The 19790-nt window shown below is 37.1% G+C and overlaps 1 protein-coding gene across 1 annotated transcript in view; it reads right to left on the bottom strand.

Moving 5' to 3' along the window:
- CNTNAP2 (contactin associated protein 2) overlaps nt 1-19790 on the bottom strand; it is a 1934648-nt gene that overhangs the window by 1058995 nt on the left and 855863 nt on the right. The window contains exons 6-8 of the mRNA XM_081283562.1: nt 17608-17792; nt 10982-11125; nt 8100-8364 (exon numbers count right to left, since the gene is read on the bottom strand). Of these exons, the coding sequence (XP_081139688.1) occupies nt 8100-8364; nt 10982-11125; nt 17608-17792 (594 nt within the window). The remainder of the gene's footprint in view (nt 1-8099; nt 8365-10981; nt 11126-17607; nt 17793-19790) is intronic.

Raw genomic sequence — 19790 nt, 5'->3', positions numbered from 1 at the left:
TACAAGGAAGGTTTCTCAATAGCATCTAACTTTAGAGGTCTATGGGCTTTAAACTAGATAATTAATGTAATCGATTTAGCACAGTGATGGGCACAGTCCTTTAAGAGCATTAGCCATTATCACAGTCACCATCCTTCATCGTAGGAGAGGTGTGTCTGGATGGCCCTGGGGCCTCATGTCCTCCTGTAGCAGCCCAGTAGAGAACTGGCTCAGCAGGTCTAAGGAAGCACAATGGAAGAGGTGGCTGATGTCAGCTGCTGGGCTCTGGGGAGTCCGAACCCTATAATTATGTAGAACATTGCAGGGGTGAGCTCTTCACTGCTGGACTCCTGGACATGGGATCAGCTGACAGGCCTGCTCAACCAAAACTAAGCTGGGGGGTTGTGCACACTTCACTGTTACCCTGATTCCAATATTTCCTCCAACAAACTAACAAACTACTTCTCTCTCTCTCTCTCTCTCTCTCTCTCTCACACACACACACACACACACACACACACACACACCAAGAAAAATGGGAATTAGATGACAGAGAAAATCGGGGAGACTGAGAATTGGTATGCATCTGCACAGGGATTGACAGATGCATTTTAGGTTGGGAAGTAGTTAAAATTCATGCCCAAAGAAATAAGCAATACTCATGAACAATAGAAGATTGCCACTTAGACTCAAGTCAGTAATGTGAGGGTTAAAAACAAAATGGCAGGGAATCAGAATGTGAGAGAGGAAGAATACAGAGAAATTAGAGGGAAGCAGTATTTTAAATGTCCAGGCAGAGAGCTGCAGCATGGTGATATGTCCAGGGTGAGCAAGATCTCAGCCTCTGCACAGGGGCTCCATCCTAGGGATCCAGTCTCTGAGAGTATCCTCCACATCTCAATGTGCTAAAAGAAAGACTGACAGAGCTTATGGAAGAGCAGATGTAGAAGGAAGATCATCTGCAGCTTTTAGGTAACATCATTTGCTAATAAATGCTATATCAAAGATCTAGGCAGAATTTTAATTGTAAAAATTGTACTATGGAGAGTGAGTGGGCAAAAGCAGTTGCTGGAGGAGAGAAAAAGAACTCAGAAGTAGAGCAAAACTGCAGGTGCCAGAAATATGGTCTGTGCTCAGGTTAGAGAAGTCTCAAGGGAAGTGAAGTGGAATAAAATAAATCATGAAAATGAGTCATGATTAAAGATGGGACAAGATACATAATTATATCTTCATGCAAATGTTTGCCAAAGGCAGCTACTTTCTAAGCAGTACTGTGTGAATCCCTGCAAATTTTCTTGCAAAGAGCTTTTATAAATAGAGACTAAGAAAGATAGGGGGCTAAACAACACATTGGTAGCCAGAGGACTTATTTGGTCAACTTATATCATTCCTTGCAGAGGTTCCCAACCTAGCCTCACCAGAGACTGTGGGATCTCTTTCCACACAAATCTCATCTCCATTAGCAATCATGCCCAAGCAACAGATAACCCAGTCAGGCTACATTTTTCACAGACCATGTGAAACTCATGAAAAAAATATAAGTGATCACAGATGCTACTGTCTGACAATGTGAATCTCTTAGTCAAGCTGATTACCCTACAATACTTCCCATCCTGAGGTTAATGAGGGAAGGGGAGGATTGAAGGGGAAGAGTCCAATCCAAAGCTATTGACTTATTTTTTCTTAATTATTATGATTATGGAGGTCAATAATCCTGATTGCATCATATCCAAACTGTTGTGTTACCTCCAAAAAAAAAAAAAGAGATACTCAATGACCAAATTATCCAAAGTTGACTTAGATATAATTCTAGATTGATGAAGAATAACAGTCACTAATTATCACTAGCCAACATTTCAGCTCCTCTACACAGTTCCAACCCCTGCACGTTAATGGAACGGTAGGGAAGGCGGCTTTTTTGACAAAGCTAATTTGTTCTGTGCCCCTCTGTATCCTTGTTCTGAAAGTATCTCCAACAACACATGTATGCACATTACCTATGGGGTTTCTGAGCTATGTGCTTCAGTGATCTTTTATCATTTTTTTATTCTCATAGTTTTTACTAGTGATATCTGATATTTTTTCCCTCCCTTATCAGTTATTTGTAAAATAAACTAAGCTTGAAAAACAGTATCTGACCCTATTGGCACATTTTACATACATTTCACCCATCAAGTTGAGTAAAATGATCATGTCTTTTCAATTTAAAAAAATGCTCTCTCATTCTCTCTTTCACTCATATACAACACTCACATATCATCATGTTTTATTCATCTTCCCTTTAAAAAAAGGCAAAGAGCATTGCTAAAGGCCCCCAAACCCTGCAGAAACTAGAATGGATAGGCATCCTGGAGTGTGATTATAAATTAATGTGTCCCCTGTGCTTTCTAAAGAATAAGTCAATACCTAATATCACAAACTACCCCCAGCCTTTTTCTTTTTCTTTCATCTTGGAATACAATGCGTCTATTGTGAAAAGTGCACCAGCCTGCGCTGAAGTATAATTAAAAGTGAATTTCCACTCCGCTTGCATGGTGATGGTACAGCCTGGGTGGGAATCAAAATGTAATAGAAAGTCGTCGCAGTGGAAGCACCCCGGGAACAACATGCCATTCACTCCACAGTGTGTGACTTGACACCGTGCGGTGCTCACAGCAAGTCTACTTGTGAATCAGGGAGAATCAATCAGCAAAATGTGCTGAGGATATGTCCACGGACATCTGTATTTACATCTAGAGGTCTAGATACCCCAGGAACCCTGCCCCATGAAGTGGACTCCCACTCTCCGTGTTCCCATGGAGACCCCAGAGCTGGTTTTGTCTCCAGGGTCTCAAAATGATGGATCTGGGTTTTGCTGGAAGTTCTAAGAGAAGTATAAGCTCATCAAAAAGAAAGACAATCTAAAGATGGATTTTAGGTCACCCATGCATAGATGCAAATCATGTAGATTACTTGTAAATAAAGAGATTTGATGTACTGATTCATCATTAAGACATAAGTACACTACACTGCTCCTTGATTGTTGGCTATGGTTTTAAGGAAAAAGTCTTGTGCATATGTGTATGTATCTTTCTATCTATGCATAAAATAATTTTAAGATTACATGAAAGATGGGGCATTTGTTCAAAATCTGTTATTTATATTTTAGAAAAAATGATCATATACCCAATCTTCTGTTTTTTGCATCTGAATACAAATGCTCTATTTGTTGCATAAATACCATTAAGGAATTAAGTTGGAGCTTATTATTTAGGGACAAACTTCTTTAAAATTGACTTCTTAAAAATATGCTTCTAAGTAAGCAGGGAAACTATAATTGTTAAATTGATATACCTTACTCTAGGGAATTTTCCACTTGTAATATTGTTAAGCATTATACTTTTCAGAAATAGAATTTCCCCTATTATTTTATAATATGCTTATTTTAAAATATTAATTGATAACTATAAAATATAAATACTAGGAAGTTATGTAAACAAGTTAATAAAATAACTGATAACTCACCAATTATGGGTAATTATAAAGCTATCTATGTATTTATAAAAATAATGTTTGGGCCAGGTATGGTGGTGCATGCCTGTAATCCCAGAAGCTCAGGAGGCTGAGGCAGGAGGACCCCCAGTTTAAAGCCAGTCTCACCAAAAGTGAGGTGCTAAGCAACTCAGTGAGACCCTGTCTCTAAATAAAATGCAAAATAGGGCTGGGGAAGTGGCTCAGTGATGGAATAGCCCTGCATTCAATCCCTAGCACCTAAATAAACAAACAAATAAATAAATAAAATTTGGACCATATTCTACTTATATTTTTGTAAACATTTTTATTCTTAGTATTGTGTTTTTTCAGGGTATTAAATTTACTTGAGGAACATTATTTATACTGATATGGTAGAATTTCACCTAAATATATAATCTGTAACATCACTAGTCCATTTCAAGTTATTTTTCTTATTGTATACATGCTGAGATAACTATCTCCGTTACCTCATTCAAAATGATTCCAATTCAATAGGTCAAAGGGGATTAACATTTTCAAAGCTTCTCATAATTTATGGTTTAAACTTAAAGAAGATTCTATGTGTTACTTAAAAACAATCTTCCAATGAATTCGCTTTATAAGGCATTCTAAAATAAATCACTTGAAATATGTGAAGTGATGCCTCTATATACATTATTTAACTTTTGGGTTATGAAAATTTATTTTTTTTATTTTTTTTTAAATTCTTTTTTTTTAAAGAGAGAGTGAGAGAGGAGAGAGAGTGAGAGTGAGTGAGAGAGAGAGAGAGAGAGAGAGAGAGAGAGAGAGTTTTTTTTTAATATTTATTTTTTTAGTTCTAGGCGGACACAACATCTTTGTTGGTATGTGGTGCTGAGGATCGAACCCGGGCCGCAAGCATGCCAGGCGAGCGCGCTACCGCTTGAGCCACATCCCCAACCGGGTTATGAAAATTTATTTAAGAAATCTTAATATCAGCAGTTTGAAATCATAGAGCTGGAAATAATTTCCTGGTAAACAATTAAAACATACAAACTTGTATTATTAAAACAATTTATATGATGAACACAATTCCTCACAATGCAAGTTATTACTGAACTTTGGAAACTAGCATGAGCTCATCTTTTAAGGAACTACTAATGTGCTGTCTACAGAGAAGAGGTACCCTCTTGCTTAAGATAGTGTCATGGGTGGTGCCCAGATCAAACTGGAAGCTTCCAGCACTTGCCACCATGTACCTAGCCTTACCAGACCCAGACAGCATGGCCTCTTTTCCTATATCACCCAAATCACACTCACAGTTTATAAAGAAAATTTCACTAAGGCACAACCTAAATAAAATGAGATGCAGAAGGTTTTCAGTGGAGATAGAAATTCAAACAAAGATGATCTTTGCTGTGTGCAGGTTTCTAAAGCATCAGCAGTAAAATGGCACCAACTTCTACGTAACCGGAACAAGGGGGTTCAAACTCTCAAGCTCAGCCACACAGTGGATTTAGGAGCAGGGCACATTCAGACAGGCTCTTCTGAAAGTCTTTGTTTAGACATAAATGAAAGGGGTCAATAGTTACAATCATCTTCTTTCCACTCTTTACATGTTAAATCACATTTTATGACCTTATTAATATAGAAACACCAAGACTGTGTATTCTTCTAGATATTTGTTTGTAATTGAGACATTTTGCAATAACAACCTTATTTCAAGTAGTGGGTATGTGTTTTTTTTTTTGGGGGGGGGTTACGTATCAGATATTAATACTCTTTTGCAACTCTAATTAAATTATAATATTGTTCATGGAAGCTTAATTTAGTTTTCCAAATGGATTATGCACTAAATAACCACAGGAAAATAGAACTGGTAAAAATTCCAACTGTTCCAATGAGAAGGGAAATTTGTGAGCCAATGTTTGCCAAACCAGTTTTAGAGCATGCAATCATTGCAGTGGGCAATGTCAATGTTTTTAGTAGAAAAATCAGAGAAAAGAAAATACTCAATTTATTTTGACAAGAAAATACAACCAGGAGGGGAAGATACAAGGAAAGTGTGAGCAATCTATGGAATATTCCCTTACTTATGAGATTTATTTAATATTAGTCCCCAAGGACAACATTATCCAGCAGAATAAAAAATAGAGGGTTTTGAGTTCAATGAGTGACCTTCATCCTGGAACACAGAACATATTAACTAAAATCCAAACCAAGTAACAAGCGGACACAAACCATTCCTGAGTGTCTCTATCTGACCTCTCGATACACTACTGTAATCAGTGTGTACAACAAAATGCAAATAGTGGTATATCTCTCTGCTAAATCTTCTGCATTTTCAGAAATTTTGCAACGAAGGTATTTCCAAAAGGAAATAAAATGGTTTGGCATTCTTCAGTGTTCATGTTGGTAAGAGTGGGGTAGAAGTGAAATGTATATATCCTTCCTTTGTTAATTAATGCAAATGGCTGTACTTAGATGGTTTTCTTGATGTTATTTCTTATACTAAGTGATTTATACATTTAATTTAATCTGGTAAAATTTAGATGAAATTTTCTTCTACGAACTCCATATGTACTTTTAGAAAGAATGAGTGTAAGACACAAATTTTTTGGTAGATTTGTTCTATTTATTCACACTAATATATCTAATAAGTCCTTATCTCCACTATATATATACACATAAAAAGGAAATAGGAGAAACACTATGGTATAATCTTTGAACTAAAACTCCAGAAATATTCAGATTTTAGATCAGTTTCCTTTAATTTCCCCAAATTCTTAGTTAAATTGACCAACATTCTAAAACCTATTTTATCATATTTAAGTAAACCTATTGCAGTAAGTTAGACGTCACAATTGGATTCTTTTGTTCATTCTTTCTGTTTTTCAAACACAACTTCAATTATGTAGGACCATCTTGGAGTCTTAAATTAGACCAAATCAAGTTAGTAAATGTTTGTTAATCACTATATTTAAGGTTGCATTATTTCAAATCCAATGGTTCCTACCACCAGGAAACCCAGAAGCAAGTTGGGTTTGCTCAAAGAATGCCAGGAGGCAGGATATCACACTAATATTTTTATGTGTTTAGTTGTTAGAAAAGAATCTTTAATCCTAACAGTGGGGTGTTTTTCAACTGTAGTAAACATTTATGTGTATTTGTTTTGTCTTATTTTAGTCTCTCCATATATTTTCTATTTGCTTTAAATCTCCCCAGACGAGCTGATACAGGGAAGAAATGATCAGATATGGTTGATCAGTCATTTTGACTGCATACTCAGGGAAAAGGGAAAACTAACAGAGCAAATATAGAGAAAGTGAATACCTAGGTACTTTACAACAGCCTTAGATGTCAGTACTCCTGAGGCATCTCTGAAGGGGCAGTTTGGGCATCCTCTTTGAATCCTTCCCCGTTAGAGTCCACATAGCCAAGCCAGAAGAAGCACACAGCCCACTTTACAAGAAAACATTGGTCCTTGGGCAGGAGATATTCTCTGACTGAGCCCCAGTTCAAAGGGCTGGAGTACTGAACTTGACAAATGCTCTTGGGCACCTCTTCAGGTACTGTGTCAAGAGCTAAAGAGAAAAGAAGCTGGGCCTGTCCACTCCAGTGCTTAAAGCCTAGGAGGAATTGTGGTGGCTACAGTCACATACTGTGTCAAAAACTGCTCAGGTGTGTGCCCAGCAACTCAGGACTGAATGGGGCTCATTGAGAAATCAGAACCTGGGGTGCGCTTGAGTCTCTGTCCCAAATCCCTTTCTCAGTACTTGCTGTATCTGTACCAGGTGCCCAGTAAATGCTAGCTTTCTCTCTGTCTCCTATCTCTAATATGTTCTTCACAAAATAAACACATATATTGCAAGAAATATATAAAGAAATTGGTAAAATATTATTTATGAACTCCACAATGTACCTAAGTTTTCTTTGTTTTTTTCAAATTTGGAAATATCAGCTTTCCTTATACCATATCAGAAAATGTTCCAAGACTGATAAGTCTTATGAACGACCTAAGCCTCAGCTTATCGTATCACTACACCACAAAGTTTAAAAATCATCCTATATAGTCAAGCCAGTCAGTCTTCCTGCAGTTGGTCCACATTTTCTCATTCTACTTTGTATTCACCTCTTGTTCAATTTTTTTTCTGGCCAATTTCTATAGATTTAGCAGGATCACTTGGGAGTTTTGATTTAGGAAGCTGAATAGTCCTCTAAACTTATAATTAAATCAACATAATCTTGTCACTATTAGAAAAAGGTACTTGAATGTCCATAAAGTCAAAAGAAACTATAATAGTGGTACACCTTCTTTGTTTTTAAACATAAAATATTCCCTCAGGGGACTAGTGATCCCTGTATTAACTGTGAACTAGCATTTGTGAGGATTAGAGGAAGTGGATACTCAAGTCCATCTCCACCAACTTCCTTCCTGCCCCCACCTCACCCTTTTTGCCATTTTCAATTTCCCTTATTCAATCAGCATTCAGGCCAGCGAGTAACGATCTCAAACATCTGAATTAAAGTGTAATCATGAACATGGAACCCCCCAATTTAAAACAAAACATGAGTATAATTCCCATAGCACTAGTGTTAAGAACCACTGCAGCAGTAACAGAGACAAATGCCAAATGGATCTCACTGACCTGAGGAAATGTCAATTTGACTCATCTTGGTCTGCGTGACATTGATGTGAACGGCCACTTTGCTCTCTGTGAGGTCGATTTCCACGTTGCCCAAATTATCGGCAAAGTGACTGAAGAGCAGGAGACCATTGGGGTTCCAGGTCCTGAACTGGAAACTGACTGAAAACAGGTCCTGCTCAAGGCGTCCAGGCACCTCCAGGTAACTTGTAGCATTGAAAAAGACAGGTACTGTATAGGGCTCCACACAAGAGAAACTCAAATTTCCCTGTAAAACAGAAAGGCATGTTACTGGGCAAATGCGTAATAAATTTAAAATCCATGTAAGACTTGGCAAAGGCATAATTCTACAAACCCTATAGTCTGAACCTGAGACAACCTGAACAGTGAGCATGGCTAGATGCACCCTTCTAAGTCTTCCTGAGCACAAGACTCAGCATTCAGCCGCAAGTGGCCAGTGGCTGTATGGTAGAGGTAGCAACAAGCACCGCCTATCATGAGCTTGACAGCCTGTCAGCCTGATGTGATGGGCTGACCACAGGATGCAGTGTGTATACCTGGGCCATGGACTTCATTGTGGACACTGGACCTTCCGAAGACAGCAATGCTGCTGGTACAACAGAGATCATCAGAATGTGCCTGCCACCTTCTGTATGGTCAGTATCAATGGTCATTAATAGACAACTCAGTCTGTTCTCAATGGGAACTATGCTTATTTGTTTGCTATGTATTAATTTGATATTTGGGGGCAAATATCCTCAGGTTTTATCTACATATATGAATTAGTATTAATTGTTTAACATCTGTTTAGTTATGATTATTTTGTTACCAATTCACATGATGAGTGTTTATATCACAATGCATTCTTTTTAGAACTAGTGTATAAATGTACTTTGGTATAAAAAACAATTAATTTATCATTTAGATGCACAGAATTTTATATTTCAGTGTTGAGTACCTTTTCTTTAAAAGTCTGAAAATACACATATGGTTCTGATTTTGTTATACTACCATATTATTTTAAGGAAAGTAATTTGATAACATTTTCATCAGCTCTCTGTCTCTATCTCCCTCCCTCTCTGTCTTCCTCTCAGTACCACATATATACCCCAGATGCCTGGTCATTCCATTTTAGCACATTAACCACTAAATCTAAGGTAGGTTGTCTTTCTGAATTAATATTCAAATTAAATTTGCTCTGTACCTTCAGAAATGATTGTTTTTAAATGCTTGCTTTTCTAGTGAAAGAACTGCCTATGCATAACAAATGAGATGTTATAATTGCCCAAGCGCCTATGCTGTGGGGACTGCCTCTCAGGAAATGTAAAGATCCTTCCTAACAGTGCTGACTCTGGGCTTGGTATACAATGAGGAAACCAGTGTGTTGGGAGAGGGAGTTGAATGAGTGCTGAGTCAATTTCATTGAAATATCAGCACCTGACATCATTGCAAACAATTTCTCATATAAATATTTGCCTTTGAAAGTGTGCTGTGTGTCTCCATTCTACCTAAAATTTTCAATATAAATATATATTTTGATCTGAATGTTTATTCTATGTCCATTCATGCAATCTTTCTTAAAATAGAATATATTTGTAGATTGTTTCTATTTTATAAAATATTTGTGCTATTCTGGTTTGAAAGAAAATTTATAATTGCAATATATTTCACAGTTAAAGTTAATTTTGGAATGAGACTCTGTGGAACAATTCTCTGTAGTTTGGGTACTGAATAGAAACACCCAAGTACCAAAGAGGTTTGGACAGAAATAACATTTGATTCTTCTTAAAGGTGCAAATAATGAAAACAGCATGCTGATGATTTGGATTTTACACCTTTCCAGTTTGACCAATGCTTCCTACAGAAACAAAAAGACCCTGGTGCTGTTTTATTCAAAACTTAAAATAGCATGTATGGCCAGGAGCAGTGGAACATGTCTGCAATCCCAGCAACTAGGGATATTCATTTGTTCAATCACTGTGGGCACCATAACCTCCCATGGTAGGTAACAAGGCCCTCAGAGTTCTTTCAGAGCACACAGTGTAAACACTCATGATATCATCTCTTTCCATGGCTCTCAACTGTGGGGGGTGTCTAGCTTCTAGGCTTCCCATGCGACATTTCTGTGTTGAAGTAGATCCCGGCATTGCAGAACCAGGGCTAACCCCATACTCAATGTTTAAGCTAACATCTTTCAGGGATCTTTAGCAGGGCCATAGATAGGCAAGTATGCTGAAATGGTGTCTGATTTTTGTTCTTCCTTGAATCTAGTGAAACTTGGAACCAACTCGCTCATGAGCCAGAAGAAAGCTGCTAATCTGCTCCTGTGGTCCAGCTTTTGTTATCCAAGGGTAATGGAACTTTAATTGCATGACATTTATTATGGTTACAACATTGACAAGAAGGGTATTTATTTACCTATTTGAACAAACCTTCAAAAGTACAAAAGTTAATATATTAAAGTTCCTGGTTTAAGGCCATTAAAATGTTGAATGAAACCCTATGGGAGAAACAAGGGCCTTTATACCCAGACATCTAAAAACACAGTGCTGCCAATCAAGGGCTGCTGACCTGCCAGGAGAACGCTCCTGCTGAAGGACTTTGGCTCTCCTGCCATGGATCCAAAAGCCCATCTCTACTGTTCTCTGCTCCCACTGAACAAATGCTACCTATAGTTCAGATTAGTATAAGCCAAAAGCCATTATCTATTCTGAGTATGGCAAGTGCCTACACAATTTCAGCTAACTTTAATATTTTTTTGATACTGTTGAACCCAACACAAACTTGAGAAAAAAAATGCTATGAGTTGGTGTTGGTTATTCAGTACTTCACTAAGAAATGTTCTCTTTTTAGGGACCCGTATTTTGGGGGGTGCAAATGCTTACCACGTTTGATGGCTCTAATTTCTTCCTTCTGGCAAGATCAGTAATGTTGATGCCATTGTAGTTAATACTTTCCATGCAGCCTTTAAAATTCTTTCTACTACTGGAACTTGGCTTTCCAGAGAAAGGAATGCCTCCAAAAGTTATCTTTAAGAAAAAAAAATTAAATGTAAATATTTGTACCATATTGCAATAAACCAGAAAAATTATGATTACAAAGTCAGGTATCTTTATCTCAATCAAAACATACAGGCATTGAAATGTTTGCCTACCAAATCTTTTGCTTATTACATTATGTTCTTATTGAAGTGCATAATGGAATTCGTTAATTCTGATAATTAGATTATAACTTGGGAAATAAAGTAGCAACAACATCTTGCATTTTTGTAATTCCCAAAGGCATTTTATAAAGTTTCCTAGCATTGTTTCAAAAGATTTTATCTACCTAACTTCTTTTATCAAGTAATATTAAAAATATATTTTTCATGTTTATCATTCAAAGACATATTGTCAATAAATGCTTCTAGTCATCTTGAGATAACTAACACTAACATAATAAGCTGATAAAACTGCAGCCCAAAGGAAGGAATATTGTATTTACTCTCTGTTGATTTACTGTAGTCTAATGACGAAAAGAGTCATAAGTTCATTGGACTTATCTTGAGTATAGATCAGAGTTCTACAAATATCATTAGTATATTTACTAGGGACTTGGAATTTGGGGGCTGTAAGTTGAACTGTATAGGCATAAAGATATTCCAAATTCATAAAATCTTCCAAATTCTAAGGAATAAGGCCAATACCTCTTAATATGTTCCTTTGGGCACTATTATTGCTTATAGAAGGAGATGTGTAATTTTCATGTATATTTGGTCGATTTACAGCATTAAATACATGCAACACAAAGTTTGACTTAATATCTGTACTGCCAGGAAGGACATATACTATTAATAGTGTATTAGGAAATAAATCCCAGTACTAATCATAGTTGTATTATCAAGACACCTAATCCAGATGGTTATTTATCTTATAATTATTTTTTTCAGTGTTATCATTATCATTTTTTTCTGTCATTTCTGTAAGTAAAAACAACAGTAGAGACATTTTTAAAGTCAAGATTTCATATCTGAAATGTAAGGCAAAATGTCTTTTGTGTTCTAGAAGGCTTGTGGTAAGTCCAATTTGGTGTCTTGGCATTTTGAATGCTTAATTAGTTTTAGGGAAAAAAAAACAAATTAATGACAGTTTCTGAAGCAGTGTTAAGAAAAACCTCAGTTAAAATTATTAATCATTGTTAGTTGACTTTGGGTCATTTGCCCCAGAATCTGTAGGTAGGATGAGAAGGAGAAAGCTGAGCAAAAGTGAAAACATATAGAAAAGAGTAAGGAAACTATAAAAAGAGAAACACAAAGTAATCTAAAGTAGTAAAATTATTGGGAAGATACTTTCCAGGTGCACCAAAAGGGCCCTATTAGGTCCTATGAACTTGTACATGACACCAATGGTAATAACTACAGATACTAAAATGGAGTGCTGGATTTCCTGTCTGCAACTTGTTCTATCGATTCTTCCAGAATGGGCAGTTTTTAAATCTGTGTTTGATGACACATAGCTTCGTGTTTTAATAATATTACTAAATACTGGTTTAAATTATTGTTTTACTCCTTGGTGTACTTGGTTTCTTTACTCAAAGGCTTCTTTTTGCCTTAGGGATAATGATTCAAAGTCCCTTATGGTTTTTCTGCTTTCAACAACCATAGGCACATGCCCTACCCCAAGGAAGGCACCAACTGAAGTATCACTGGCTCAAGTTAACAGATTCCTAAAAAATGAGTAGGTTCTTATCCCAATTCCTTATGTAATAATAATGTATCATTAGGATGTCATTATTTCTAGTTACGTATTTTTGCAACTGGACCACAGAGTACTTTCATATATTCTAATTATTCTGATAGTAAAAAATTGTGGTGTTTGTCAGAATAACAATCATGTTTTTGTGTCTCTTATGGTAGTCTTATGAATGAGATCACCATCCAATAACCTTGCTTCTAAAGATATTACTGCATTTACAATTTTATTAGATACAAAGTATAAAGTATAGTACAGACTACTAGATACATCTAAGTATGTTTTCTCCCACTGTCTTTAGGGAAAATAATGATTTTCAGTTGGGTACATTGCTTCCAAGTCAACAGACAACACTTATCAACCCGTTCGAAGATTTGAAGCATACATACACAAACATATTTCTTTCTATAATGTCCTGTTGCCTCCTCAGTTAACCCTAGGAGACATATGCTACTACATTCATCTTATGGTAGGGGAATGGGAGTTACACCATCACAGAACCAGTAAGATCAGAGAGGGATTGAACCCAGGCTTCTGGTCCTATGTGAGCCTACGTCATGGATTTTCTCTATAATCCTAGCCAGATAGTTAGCCATTCTTCAGTGGACAGTAGCCATCTCTTCCCTCCTTCCAAGCAGAACTACATTGCAAAGGACAAAGATTTAATATCCACGGTGGGCATGTCCTGGTGTTCAACTGAAAAACAGACAAAGTCCAGGCCAAACTCCAGTTTACCATCCCACCGTTTGGTTTCATTGGCTCAGAGGAGGAAAAATGACACAAAGCACATTTCCACAGCTCCTTACCCACCCGCCCCAGGCCACCATGTTGCCAGTAGCTTGAAAGCAAATGGCAACTGACCCACTTCATGATATAATACAGCTGCAGACAGGAAGGAAGGAGGGGAATCCAGATGCTCTTCCACAAAACCTCTTCCTCACTGAGTCATGTGAGGTGCACAGATGCACATAATGCCTGTTTAAGGATGTGCACCTCTGGTGATGGTGACAGGTGATGTGCATTCTACCCTGACATGGATCCTCCTCAGAGTGGTTCATGAGAACTGATTTTAAACAGAGTCATTATTAGAAGTTGAATTATGTAAAGTTAAACTAAAGAGATTACACTAAATAGAAAATTAATATCTCCTCAGAACTCACCTCTACATTTTACAGTCATGTACGTTTTTTGAGATTATGTATGCTTATTTACCTAAATGATGCAAATATTGTATAAGAGTGTGCTAATGGGAACCTCTTTCCAACTCCCTGTTCAGTGCTATCAAGTTGCTAACATGATATCAATGAGGATGGGGTATATCCCCTATAAAAATCAGGAAATTCCAACAAACAAACAAACAAACAAAAACCAAACCAGTGCACTTTTCTCCTTCCTCCCTTGTTAGAATCTATAAACAAGTCAGGATGGCGCCTGGCATTTTGCCAGGGGGAGTGGTTTGTGAGGTGGCACCAGCGAGCCATGAAGTGTGGAGATTCCTTATTGGTTGACTGCTGAGTTTATGTTAATTAAGATAAGCTGTGTGGAATGTATATATACCCCTCCTGTCCTACAATAAACGGCTCCTACTCCTGCTGTATCAATGTACACAAACTGCTCGTCACCCCCCAGGTTATTTTGCTGCAGCCGGACTGCAGCACTCCCTAGGGGGAGCCTGTTGTGACGTGTTTACCAGTGCACCCTCATCTTTAAGCCTCAAGGCCCTTGGCCTCAGACCTTTGGCCAAAAAGGTCCTTAGCCTTCTTCTGGAAGAACTGAAAATATGGAATTTCAGGGAAACAGGACATTTCCAGGTTTTGTGAAGATAAGATCAGGTTTCTGATCCTTTAGGCTAGACTTCAAATACTTCAGGAGAAGCGTTATGGGATTCATACTAGTTTAGGTTTGCAGCTAATTTTCATGCAGCCTATGTGGACATGAGACTGGTTTCTATGTGGATGCATCCAGGAGATGTGTGTGACAATAGAGGGAGACTGACTTCAGCATAGTCCCTAGACTCTCTTAAACAAATAAGCAAAATGAATCTCTTCATATTAAGATAAATGTATATAAATAAAAAGGTAAGTTCAACTACTTTTACTACAGGGAATGCCAATAACAGCAGTGTCTAAGAGGAAAGTTACAAGGCAGTAGCTTTACAAAGAGACAAATGTTGGTCTATCCTAACTTTTTCTCAGTAAATGTAAATTTCTCCCTACTGTCTCTTCCTAATAAATACATCCCAGAGATCGTTATCGATGGCTGAGGTTTCCAAATGTGTGGTACTGTGCATAGATAGAATTCAAAGCACCCATGAAACTGTTGACCCTGCATAGAAGGTGTTGTGTGTGTACAAATATTCGTTGAGTTCATCACAAACTCAATAACGTCTATGAACCCCAATTTTTAATTCAGTTTTTTTTTTGAAAATTGGAGTTATGTTTGCTCATTGAAAACGTTCTAGGATTTCCCACCTCCTCTGAAGTTCTTCAGAGTTTATTAATGGAGGATGAATAATTCATCTCCAAGTTCTCTCACACCTTGGGAGACAAGTTACAAGGAGCCAAAAGTTAAAGCAATTTAAAGAATATAAAAATTTCTGGGATTTTCACATTCTTTTCCTTCCACTAATCGTCTTGCTTTGAAGACATTTTGGGGGGACAATAAGATAATTATTTACCAATGACCTTAAGTTTATTTAATGTTAACATAATATCCATTAGGGTTTATGTAGTATATTCTAGTCTAAATCTCTATTTAGGAATGAATATATATTTTATCAAATATATTAATATACTGAATATATTAATATTTAAATATATTTATATGACACAAAATTTAGAAACTGAACATATAAATAAAAATCAGTCATAAATTCTAACTTTTTCACATTTTTGTATATGGAGCATATTCCACATTCTTAGAAATTTATATGTAGATGTATATAATGTGCACAGATGTATATATCTGTGATCCCAAAGCTGGGGCCAAGAACTCAAAGCCGATCCAGCACATTCACAGGGTACATCGGCATGCTTTACAATTTTACAGGAACAAGAGCAGTGGGACTCTCTGGGACCTGGTGATAAGCACCACCTGAGAGGCTGCCTCTCCAGGATCTGACCATGGTGACCTCCTTATGGGGACCTCCTGCCTTTGTGGAGTTGGGTTTATGGTCATTCCTCTCATAAAAAGATATTATATAAAGAAAAAATGAACTAGAAAAAGAGGATGGAAATGTCAAATTTCATCCCAAAGTCGGAGATGTCCCAAGGTGAATTCACTCATCCCATTAATTAGTGATTACTGTTATCAAAGATTGAAATAAAAAATATATTTAGAGTTTTTAAGATGGGTGCCTGATAGCCTAGGACTTCTATGGAAAACTTACTAAGACACTAACGGTTCCAGGAATTAGGAATGAGTGGAAACCACTGGGATGAAGAGTATTTCATTCTTTTAATTTTAATACTATGTTGCTTTTTGATATTAAGTGTTAATAAGTTTTTCCTATTACATATAAAGATATGATGAGTATCTTCTTAAATAATTTTTATCCCTATATATTATTAACAGTTTTGGTGAATATTCTAAGGTTGAAATTGCTCTCCAAATAATTTATTAAAAAACCTGCTATGCCTACTAAAATATTATGAGGATATATATATGTATATCATATCAGTACTGATTAATGTTTAATACACAATATCTTTACTTTATTTATTGAATTTATTTTTATGTGATGCTGAGGATCCCATCCAGTGCTTCATGCGTACAAGGGAAGTGCTCTACCACTGAGCGATAACCCCAGCCCACTAAGTGCTTTTTAATCTTTAGTTATTAGAAGGTAAAATATGTCTTTTTGTTTGTAGACAAGGTTTTTAAAATATTCTATATTTTATTTCATTTATTTTATGGTAACTATACCTGAGAAAATAGAACTTATCAAAAGACCTTTCTATCCTTATAAATTTATAAATATTACACAGAAATGAGAATTTCTTATCCAGCATTTTACAAAATATATTAGATAGTGCTTTATATATAATGCACAGCACATTCTCAAGAAGAGTCGATGCATAACTAATTACCAATTATGGTCATTTGAATGTTGAGAGGACCTGGTAGAAGGAAGCTTGGTCCTCACAGTGGCAGTATCAGAAACTAGTGTGGACCTTTAAGAGGCGGGGCCTGCGGGAGCTACTTAGTTCTTGGAGGTGTGCCCTCAGAGAGGATTGTAGGATGAGGATTGTAGGACTCCAGTTCTTTCTTTCTCTGCTTTGGTTCAAGATTTGACTGTTCCTATATATTCTCCTTCCATGATGTGTTACTATTTGCCACCATCACCAGAGGCCAAACCAACATGGCCCACTTGATCTTGGACTTAAAAACTCCAAAACTATGAACTAAATAAGCCTTTTCTAAGAACGTAGATGCCTCAGGTACTTTGTTATAGTAATGTAAAGCAGACTAATACACCATTAGAAAGATTACAAGTGTAATCTGAATTTACCATATGGCCCTAATGGCATGGCCCTTCTCTTTAAATCATTACTTTGGTATTAAGACTTTTGAAATATTTCAAATTCTCAGGATTGGACATTTAGAATTACACAAAATGAAATATATGTATAATTTATGTTTTAAACATGAAATTTCCTTTTTGTTTTTTGGAGAAGAAAATGAAAACCATGTATAGGCATGTGAGTGTCACTAGAGTAACACTGCAGTGGTGACTGAGGCTCACTTGCAGTCGCCAATGTTCACTCACGGCACTTGCATACCTCGTAGTCTAAGTCCAGATAGTCGAACTCCCCGTTGGTGCGGAAGTGCTGCACACTCCTGTCCAGCGTGAGGTTGATGCTCCGTCCCTGGCGCTCGATGACCACAGAGTGCCAGTGGTGATCATCCAACAGGGTTCCCGTCATCACAGATGTGTGGCCATAGATGGGGCCCAGCTGGTTGCTTCCTGAGTCACCAGGAGAAAAAGAAACAATAGGTGGCTGTAGGGTCGGGGTGGGTCTTTCCTTTCCAACACCCAGCCAGGCTGATGATCCTCAGAGCTGCCTCCATTAGAGGCAGACCAGGAGAACTAGTAGGTAACTGTGCTAAAAAGACTCTTACAAAGTACAGGAAAGATCCCAGTGAGTTGGGAGGCTGAAACAGGAGATGCTCAAGTTGGAGGCCAGCCTGTACTTGAAAATACCCTGTCTCTAAGTAAAAATTTAAAAAGGGCCAGGGGTATAGATTAGCATCTCTGAGTTTACTCCCCAGTATCAAATGCATGAATAAATAAAGTACATGAAAGTTATGAAGATGGAATTCTTTCTTTTCCCTTAAAAATTAGTATTTTTTTTTTACAGTGCCATAATTTCTGCTAATTTTTGGTAGATTCCTCAGGAAGTAAGTATCACAGGGGGTTCTGGAGCCACAGGGTCTGGGGTCTGATGTGGCCTCTAACATGAGCTTGATGCCTGAGCCAGGGCTTGGAGTCTCTTTCCTCAGGTGTGAAATAGGGGGAAGAGTCCTCATCATTTCTTTATTCATGAAGAGGAAATCAAATGTGGGGGCATGATGGTGAGTGTGTGTGTGTGTGTGTGTGTGTGTGTGTGTGTGTGTGTGAAAGAGAGAAAGAGAGAGAGAGAGACAGGCAGTGGGGACAGGCAAGAAGGAGAGGAGGAGGAGAGGCACACATCTGAGTGACCAGGCTCCCTTGAGATTTCCTGCTTTGAACACACTGGAAGCTGAGCCGCAGGAAGCCCTGCCTGATGTTGACCGAACGGCATTAAAGGGGGACATGAGATGTTTGAGTGGCGATATTTCTAAGACTGTCATAAAGTCTGTTCAGTCACAAAAACTCTAAGTAAACTGCTTCCAGGTGAAAAAGTAATGAACTTTGTGTGTGTTGGGGGGGGGTGGTATAACCATTTCCTGGTTTTGGAAAGGTGAGGTCGCACCTCCGCACACCACAGTGGGCTCTGAAAGGCCACTCCAGGTGTTTGCCTGGGTGATTAGATATAATCCTCTGCTGCCTGGTGTGCACACGTTCACACTTCCCTCAATCCCTCCCTCCTTCCTTCTACAAAGTCCTGTTTTAAAGATGATCTCAGGCTGTTTTACTCAGGTTGCACAGAAAATGAATACATGTTCATTACCACAAGCAGAGAATACTAAGAAAAATCAACAAATAAACTAAGAAAAGATTATATATTCTACCACTAAGAATGGTTTGGTGTGTTTCCTTCCAAATTTTTATATGAATACATCCTTTTCATTACATACATATATGTATATATGTATGTTTGTATGTATGTGTTTATAAATATGTAATACATATATATAAATATTTAGGGTTATATATGCACATTTAAGGCAACAGCATTGACACCCATGTTATTTATGTGCTATGGATCATTATGTAGTATTTCCCCATATAATTAAAAATTAGCATAGACTTGTCAGATGTTACCAACATATTTCTTCTACTCATGTAACAATTTTCATTTTTTTTTACATTGTAATTAATATTTTAAGAGTTCATCTTTGGACTTAAATTCTCTGTAATCATTTCTCAATTTTCCCTTAGGATTATTGGAAAACATACACAAGCTATTTTAAATGTCTGCAGATACACTACTTAGTCATTTTCCCAAGAACATCATCTTAATTAAAGAATGATTTAAAAAGTATATTTTTGTACATATTCACCAGCACTTATTTCATCATTTCAAGACTTTGCAAAAATTAGTAACTTGTTATTTTACGGTGCATTTTTTTATAGCTAGTGTGGTTGAGAATTTGATGTTTATAGGTGGTTTACATTTTTTTTAATGAGTTGACTTTAATATCCAGTGCCTACCTTTCTTCTAACATCTTGGTATTATTTAGGAATGATGATTTTTTTTGTTTAATGATTTATTATTTAATGAGTGACATTAAATTTCTATATTTAATACCTGCATTTTCC

This window comes from Spermophilus citellus (assembly GCF_964194105.1).
Source record: "Spermophilus citellus genome assembly, chromosome: 3".
NCBI classification, from domain to species: domain Eukaryota; kingdom Metazoa; phylum Chordata; class Mammalia; order Rodentia; family Sciuridae; genus Spermophilus; species Spermophilus citellus.
This window is presented reverse-complemented; position numbering and strand designations above follow the sequence as displayed.